General features: G+C 49.7%; 1 protein-coding gene across 1 annotated transcript; it reads right to left on the bottom strand.

Moving 5' to 3' along the window:
• Positions 1 to 2,434: 2,434 nt before the first annotated feature.
• FAM241B (family with sequence similarity 241 member B) lies at positions 2,435 to 8,527 on the bottom strand. The gene is made up of 3 exons (XM_043985005.1): positions 8,146 to 8,527; positions 6,451 to 6,564; positions 2,435 to 3,880 (listed from the first exon to the last, which is right to left on the bottom strand). The coding sequence occupies exons 2-3, from the start codon at positions 6,541 to 6,543 to the stop codon at positions 3,611 to 3,613; spliced, it is 363 nt and encodes a 120-aa protein (XP_043840940.1). The 5' UTR covers positions 6,544 to 6,564; positions 8,146 to 8,527; the 3' UTR covers positions 2,435 to 3,610.
• Between the last annotated feature and the right edge of the window lie 406 nt (positions 8,528 to 8,933).

Genomic DNA, 8,933 nt, shown 5'->3' with positions numbered 1-8,933 from the left:
TCTTTTCTTTTCTTTTAAGTGAGGCAATTGGGGTTAAGTGACTTGCCTAGGGTCACACAGCTAGTAAGTGTTAAGTGTCTGAGGCCGGATTTTAACTCAGGTACTCCTGACTCCAGGGTCAGTGCTCTATCCACTGCGCCACCTAGCTGCCCCTACTCTTTCTTTATTAAGAGAAATCCTAGTCCCCTGGAAAACTTCCTCTTGGGTACTGAAAATCAATCCTGGTAGAAGACAGGATAGTCTAGTGGAAAGAGCGCTTGGCTTGGGGTGTCAGAGGAGGTGGATTTCGTCCTAGCTCTGATGCTAGTTGAGGGACCTTAGGCAAGTCAGCGAACCCCACTGGCCTTTGGTTTCCTCCAAAAGTTTGACCACATCACTCCCCTATCCAACAAACATCAGTGGCCGCCAATTACCCCTAGGACTCAAATATAAATTCATCTGTCTGACATTTCAATCCTTCAGTCTGGCCCCTTTATAGCTTTGTAATCTTATACTTGGACAGCTGGTTGACTCAGTGGTTAGAGCGCTGGGCCTGGAGTAAAGAAGACCCAAGTTCAATTCCAGCCTCAGACACGTACTAGCTGTGTGACCCTGGGTAAGTCACTTCACCCTGTTTGCCTCAGTTTCCTCATCTGTTCAATGAGCTGGAGAAGGAAATGGCAAACCACTCCAGTATCTTTGCCAAGCAAACCCCAAAATGGGCTCATGAAGAGTCTGAAATGACTGAATAACAAAGATTCTTTTACTTTTGCTATTGAATTCCCATCTTTGGGTTTTACACAATTTCTAGGAAACTTTCTGTTGTGATAAAGAATTAAGCCAAAACAGCGTATACTGTGACTAATCTGCCCTAGCAGCCCTCCACCTCTTTGCTGTGAGTAGGGAAGTTGATTTCTCTCAAAGGAGAATGGATTTCATTGAGCAGGCTTCAGAGCACTCAGTGCAATGGCTGCCATACCAGCCCTATTGTCAAGAGTCCTTCTTGGACTCTGTTTGGAGGTAGTGAAATAGAATGAAAAGAACACTGGATTTGGAGTCAGAGGAAGTGGATTCGAATTCTGATATGTGTTTAATAAATGCTTGTTGATAGAGTCCTTCTCTCTGAAATTTTTAAGACTGAACTACTAAGGTCTCCAACCTAACCTTTGCCTCTTAGAGTCCCAGTCTTTCTTCAAGACAGCCCAAATCCTATCTTCTGCAAGTGCTTTCCTTCAGAGGTTAATTTACAGACCAGACCCTCAATAATGCCTCGACTTGGGATTCGTCACGGCTAAGAAAATCATCAGCCACTGCCACTGATCAAAGCATTTAACTGTGGGATCTATGGCCTTGGGTGGATCTCTTCCCTGCCCTCTCCCTATCTTCCCAGCTATGAGGTGGAATTCATCCTTCCTACAGGGTGGTGAAAGAGAGCCAGATGAGCTCAGAGAGGCAGATTCTTAGAGGCGACATCCAGGTGATTCTCTCTTGGGAAGGATGGTGTTGGTGCCGTGAGAAAGAGCTCTGGCCTCCAAGCCTGATTTGGGTTCAGATCCCAGCCCCTTCTAACTGTGTGGGCGAGTCACTCAATCTTGGAGCTTTCATTTCTTCCTCTATAAAAGGGGGGGGGGTCCATTCAGAGTCTCCCTAAGGTCATTTCCAGCTTAAACTCCGGTGATCCCATTCTCCCATTCATAAAGGTCATTCCTTCTTCCACAGGCGGGCCAATGAGGGCTCTGAAAGCAGGAGGCTGGGGGAGGGCAGTCAGGGGCTACCAACCCCAAGTCAATCAAGGTTAATGACTCACTTGGAGAAGGGGGAGGCCCAAAACCCGGGGCAGCCAGGCTGCAAATCCAAACCGACTTGGAAATGTAGCCACTTAGGGGGATTAGTCAAAGGATTAACAGAACCCCCCCCACACAAAGCTGGCCTTATAAGGCAGGATTAGCACCTCAAGCCCACCCTGGAAGACGCTGGCCTTGCTGAGCCAATCTAGCTTCCTGGGTCCTTCCAAGAGAGAAACAGCCCTAAGGGACACAGGGATTCTTATCTGGAGGGGGAGACTGAGGGAGATGTGGAAGAAAATAAATCCGGCCCCCTCACCCTCCCCCCAAACCTAACCCCAGTTTTGTACTTTTGTTCCCATCAGACTAGGTTGTCCCCAGCCTTCTAAAGCAAGGCCAAGTCCACATGTTTACAGCCCAGGCCCTACCTCAATACCTTTAAGATGTAACTTTATTCACCAGCCCCCCCCCCCCCATTTCTGGGTACCTCCCATCTTTTGCTTTGGGGACAAATAAGAGAGAGCAGAAAGAATCCTCAGCATACTGAACATCTGAGCCAGCAGCTGCTTCATCTGGTCCCACCTCCCTCATTTTCCAGGGGGCAGAGAGGTGTATCAGGAGGCTGCCCCTTCCCAGCCCACAAATAAGACACAGCAGAGACTTGCTTTGAGAATGGAGTCATGTTTGGACAGAGAGCCCCACCAGCACCCCAGGAATGTCAATGATCCACCCCAGTCACTGGGGTCTCCCACGGTCTGCCCCTCCCCCAGCAGGTCCAGACTTCCCATCCTAGGGCTGAGGTTGGGAACAAGCCCCAGTGAAGCCCCTGGCCATGAGGCTCACCCAGAAGGGTTGGGTTTGCAACCATTCACACACACTGGTACCAGAGTTGTTTGGTCCCCAACACCTAGCCCGACCTGCTCTTTTAGACCTGCCATTGTCCCTCCCCCAAAAAAACTTAGAAAAAGGCCTTTAAAGAGGGGGTCATTTGGTCCCAAGGCAGTGACTGCCACCTTCAGTGTAGACCTGCCATCCTCCCTCCCCTCCTCACAATGCACACAGACACGACCCCCAACTCCCAGATAGGTTTCATTCTGTTGTACACTAAACCTAGCGGGTTACCAGGAGAAGAGCCTTCTCCCTTTCAGATTCAATGAGTTATAAAGTTCTATGGGTCTGCATCAGAGAGGGGAGGGTAAAATGGCCCTAGGAATCGGCCCCTCCCCATTTCCAACCCCAGGAAGCAGGGCCCCTCACCCCTTTCCCTGTCTGAGTGAAAAAATCAGCTCCAAGAACTTTGTCTAGTTTGGGGAGAACTTGTGCCGCATCCAGGGTCTCACACTGGTGAGTGACCTAACTGTGGGCTGGGTCTCCTGCTTGAAATTGCTGAAGACAGAAGGGAAAAAGGGGAAATTCCCCCCACCCCCACCCCCAGGGCTGGAAAGAAGGCTAGACAAGAAGGGTGTGAAGAACTGGCTCCAGACCCAGCTCCCAGCCTCCCTCCTTGGGAGCCTCAGTCAAGTCTCCAGGAGGAACTAAGAGAGAACCTTTTGATCTCCTCTAACATGGACAAAAAGGGGGACAGGGTCCTTAGAAGCTGAAAGTCTCCACTTATGGCAAGGCCTCCCCTGAGAGATGCCAAGCAGAGCCAGGAGACAGCAGTGGACACTTCCTGGTTTCCTCAGGGCCCTTTTCCCAAAAGGTAAGAGGCCATCCCTCACTCCCAGCTAGTCACCCTCATTCACTTATTCAAGCACATCACTCACACACACACTCACACACACACACACACACACACCTCTTCCAGGAGCTCCCCCCTTCCCTCCCTGGCCCTCCCCTCCCCAGGGTCATCGAAGGCTTAGCTGGGACACCATGTAGACAAGGCCCACCAGCAGGAGCCCCCGAACTCCCAGCATCATGACCAAGAACAGAAGAAGAATGGACATCACCGGCTCCACCACCTGGTCCCCCAGGTGCCACAGGGGGAAGCCCAGGTTCACCAGCTGCTGGTTGATATCAGAGAATGGGGAGCGATGGGCACCCGGCCTGGGCCCCAGGTGATGGATGTTTGGGGCAGGGCCCCCATGAGCTTGGCCTTCTCCTCTGGTGAAAAAGTTCTGCAGAGAAATAGAAAGAAATAGGGGAAGGAGATAGTACAGTCATATAGAGTGAGAAGACCCGAGTGGAATTTGAATACTGGCTCAGCAAACGATTGCAGGTGTGTGACTTTAGGTAAGCCACTGGATCCCTATGGGCCTCAGTCTCTTCATCTGTAAAATGACCTCTGAAGTCCCTTCCAACTCCCAAAAGTGCAGTGGAATCCTGAGCAACCGAAGGAAGGAAGGCACCATGGAGAACAGGGGCTGAGAGATAATCAGACCAAGATGCATTCCCTATTACCAATATTTATCAAAACAGCCAATTGGGCAGACAGTGGTCACCTCCAAGGCAATGCCAACTCCTCCCCCTTCAGCCACATGGCTCAGAATCCCAGGTAGACCACAAGATCCTTGAAATAAATCATAAGATCATATAGTTAGAGGCAATAAAAACCTCATTGATTGGGGGCAGCTAGGTGGCGAAGTGGATAGAGCACTGGCCCTGGAGTCAGGAGTACCTGGGTTCAAATCTGGCCTCAGACACTTAACACTTACTGGCTGTGTGACCCTGGGCAAGTCACTTAACCCCAATTGCCTCAATAAAAAAAAAAAATCTCATTGATTAATGATGAGGATGATGATGATGCAATGGTCAGAAAATCATAGAACACTGAAGGATAATAGGAAGGTAGAAATGGACCTTGGACAAATCACTGTCAGAACTCCATCAAAGAAAGGAATTAAGGCAGTTAGATGGAAGCCTGGGAAGATCATTAACCTGAAGGCAGGTAATCCAAGTTTGAATCCTACTTCATAATTAATTAACTGTGTGACCCTGGCCAAGTCATTTAAATTCTGCCAGCTTTAGTTTCTTCATTTGCAAAATGCGGGTGATAATAGCACCTACTTCCCAGGGTTGTGAAGATGAAATGAGATCATATTTGTAAGGCGCTTTGCAAACCTTAAAGTGCTATGTAAATGTTAGCTATTATTAGTATAACAAAGATAATAGCTGGTGGGCTTTAAGCACTTTACATATATTATTTTATTTGAGTCTTTCAACAACCCTGCAATGCAAATATGTCCATTTTACAGATAGAAAAGATAAGGCTCATAGAGATAAAATGACTTGCCCAGCAGCTAACAAATATCAAGGACAGGATTAGAATGGGGGGGGGGGGGGGGTCTGCCAGACTCCAAGTCCAGTACACCTCCCACTGTGCTACCTAAACAGAAGCCCAGAAAGTGAAAGCAACTTGCCCAAAGTCACACAGTGAACAACCCAAGTGGGGCTGAAATCCAAGTTTCTGGCATCCTGCACAATCTCCCTGGGGAACTTATCTTTCCTTGTCTCCCTCAGAGAAACTAACCCAGGGCTGGGCATACGGGAGGTGTTTGTTGAAGGTCTCAAAACAGGAAAGGGACAGATTCAGGCTGAGAAAGAAGAGATGCATCTGACCATGCTTCAAAGCCAAGCACACACAAGTGTGCTTTGTACAAATGTCCTCTTTCACTTCTTCCCTCCTTTGAAAGGGGGACATGGGCATCATTTTACAGTTACTGGCTAAAGCTTTCTGCCTGCTTCTACCACTCCCCTTCAGTTTCATTCTGCTTTAGTTTTTGTTTGTTTGTTTGTCTTGGTGAGTCAATTAGGGTTAAGTGACTTGCCCAGGGTCACACAGCTATTAAGTATTAAGTGTCTGAAACCGGATTTGAACTCAGGTCCTCCTGAATCCAGGGCCAGTGTTTTATCCACTGCATTCTGTTTTGTTTTTTAAGAATTTCTCACTTCAATCTAATTGTAGACCTTTAATATCTGCCTTCCACAGAGGTGACCAGGGCCGCTAGGTGGTGCAATGGATAGAGCACTGGCCCCAAAGTTGTGAGGACCTGGGTTCAAATCTCACCTCAGACCCTTACTAGCTGTGTGACCCTGGACAAGTCCGCCTTAAATATCCAGGGCCATCTCCAGTCATCCTGATCTATATCTTGCCACTGGACCCAGATGGCTTCAGAGGAGTGAGTGAGGTTGGTGACCTTGCACAGCCCTCCCTCACTCAGATCCAGTTCACTGAAAGTCATGACATCATCCCAATGCCATGGTCCTCTTTGAAACAAAGGACAAACAACAATAACCCACAGAGGCAGATCAGCAACTTCTCTGTAATCTGGAGTCTAAGAGAACTGCATTAAGAAGTCAAATGACTTGTCCAGGGTCCTATAGCCAGCAGGTGCCAGATACAGATCTTCCTGGTAGGGAGGTCAGACTTCTCTCCATGACACCATGCTACCTCAAGGGGAAGTTTGCTAGACAAGGAGTCTCCTGCCACTTTGGGGAGTCCAAGAAACCATCATTTATGAGGACAATTCTCCATCCTGGGAGTCGGGTCACTTGAGCCACCATGATGTAGTAGTTGAAAGAAGCCTGGGTTTGAATCCAAGCTCTGATTGTCTCCTGCTGGGTGAACCTGAGCATGTCACTCTATCCCTATGAGCCTGTGTAAAATGGGAATGGTATTCACACTATCTACCTCCCCAGGTGGTTATAGGAGAAGCCAAGATGAGTCCCAGGGGTTGGTGTCCCATACCTGCCGAGATGTAATGTTCCGAAAGGGCGTGTTGGCCCTGGCTCGAGGGTCATCGTCTTGTACAATGTCCCCATTGGCTAAGATCCTCACCATCTTCAGAGGCGCTGGTGGGACCTGCAACAACAAAAATAATCCTTTAAAGTTCACAAGAGTTCTCTCCTTACTGCAGCCCTATGAGGTAGACATGCTGTGCTTATTGTCCCGATGTTACAGAGGTCCTGCAAAGGGAAATGACTGGCCTACTGTTTGATGGCTATTGGGTATTGCAGTTGACCTTCAAATCCCAGGTCCATAAAGGTCAGGGAAAGAGAAATGTTGTGTTGTTGTTGTTGTTTTTTTAACATAATGCTAGAAGGAGGTGGGGGGTAATCAGCCAGAATTAGCTAACTAGAAAATTTCCAGTCTGGAAAGAGATACATCAGCAATGGGAGGCAATGGCCTCTGTACCCACTCTGAGCAAGATGCCCTCAATCTAGCTGGGAGCCAGAACACCTGGGTCCTCTCCCAGCTGCACTCGGTTGCCTCCATTTCACTATCTGAGAACTGGGAAAACAGCAACTAGGATCTGCTGAACAGAGTCTGGCACATTAATTGAATGGTATATGACTGTGCCAGAAGGAATAACAGACATGACGATTATATTAAGAGGGAGAGAATGATGAAACAGAGCCTGGAGTGTAATACAAACTATGACTACAATAATTAAGTGAAGTCAACAGGGAAAACAACTTCCAGGGTCCGTGTCAGCCCGGGGCCTTCATTTCTGTTAACACCGATAACAGCCTTGGGGGAATATGGTTTGTAAGAGGGAGGAGCAGTGTAGGCCAAGAAGCCTGGCCAGTGGTCAGAGACAGGGAACAAAAACGCCAGCCTGAACATAGTTTTTATTTTTGCTGCATCATCCTGGGTTCAAATTCGAGCCCTGCCACTGCATGACTCCAGACAAGTCCCTGGACATCTCTGGGCCTCAAAGGCGTCACAAAATGTAGGGCTTCATCTCCAAAGTCCCTGCTAAGGTCTCAAGCTCAACTCAGGGGGTCTTCCTGGCCTCACCCAGCCGACACTGCTGAGCAAAGGAGTGGGGTGGCATTGTAGAAATTGCACCGAGGATCCCTGTATAATTGCAGCCCTCAGAAACTGGGGGGCAGAAATCGGGACGCTTACCAACTCAGTGCCTCTTTTAGGGGAGGTGGGGTGGAGGGGCGCGTAAGAAAGAAGCCAGCGTCCGATCTGTAAGAGATGCAGGAGATGGAGACCCTGGCTGCGTCCAGAGCCAATCTCCCGGGCACACAGATGATCGGATTGAAACCTTGGAAGGACATGAGAGCCCCTCACTTACAGACCAGGAAATCGAGCCCGCAGAAAGCCAAGGGCCCGGCCCAAGGTCAGCCAGGTAGAACACGGCGCGGAAGGCAGGTCCTCCCCAGGGCCCCCGACTCCAGATGCAAGGCTCTGCCCACCACCCCAGCACGTAGTCCGTGCCCAGGCGGTCGTCCTCCTCCAGGCACCTTCCCGGGAGTCGGAAGCGAGCAGCCTGGCAGAGCCGATGGCGAGGCAGAGGCCGCACAGCCCAAAGGCCGGGGACGGAGGACGGAAGGCAACCTCTGCTTTCCAGGCCCCTCCCAGCTTTCTCCAGGAGCGCCGGGTCCGTGGAATAGGGGGCAAGCCCCAACCCATGTCCCACGCCCTCCCTACCTGTGGGGATGCAGCTCCCGAGCCGGTCGCTGTCCACTGCCGGCCGGCCTGGCTCGCGGCAGCTGAGGGGCGGCTCTAGCACTCCGGCCCCACCTCCCACTTCCTCCAGCCTGGCATGACAGGAAGCGACAGAGAGAAGACGCAGGAGCTCAGCATTCCCCTCTTAAGGCCCCTGGGAGAAATTGCAGCTGGCCGGACTTCGCACTCAGAAGGTGAGCCTAGGGCGCCGGAGGAGGGGACCTCACCTGCACGATCCACCCGGACCCCAAGAGCATTATCCCCCTTTCTACAGTTTGCCCTCCCAAGCTTCTCAAGGAGGGGAAGATAATGAGGAAAGTGAGTCCAAAAGTCTGGGTTCAATTTCCCCTGGCCTGCTCCTTACTAGTTGTGTGATCTTGGGCAAGTGATTTCCTCTCTCTAGGCTTTCTTTTCCTTTGTAAAATGAGGGGCTTGGATTAGCTGACTGCTAAAGTCGTTTCCATCTCTAAGCCCTCCAAATCACTGTCCCTCCCACTTCAGATCCCCTCCAACCACAAGACCACTTCTTTCTTCTTCTGCAATCTTCAAGAGTTCTTAACATGGGGCAAGAGAACTTGCTTTTTAAATATATTGAGAACAGTTTCGAAATAATTAGTTCCTCTTATAATCCTTTGTATTTCATCTTATGCATTTAAAAACATTATTCTGAGAAGGAGTCCATAGACTTTATAAGACTAACAACAGCAACAAAAAAGCAAAGGGTTAAGAACCTCGGATCTAATTAATCCAGCGTCCATCTTGCTCTCAGC

This window comes from Dromiciops gliroides, chromosome 2, assembly GCF_019393635.1.
Source record: "Dromiciops gliroides isolate mDroGli1 chromosome 2, mDroGli1.pri, whole genome shotgun sequence".
In the NCBI taxonomy this organism is placed as follows: Eukaryota; Metazoa; Chordata; class Mammalia; order Microbiotheria; family Microbiotheriidae; genus Dromiciops; species Dromiciops gliroides.
Note: the sequence above shows the minus strand (reverse complement) of the source record. Positions and strands in the feature narration are given on the sequence as shown.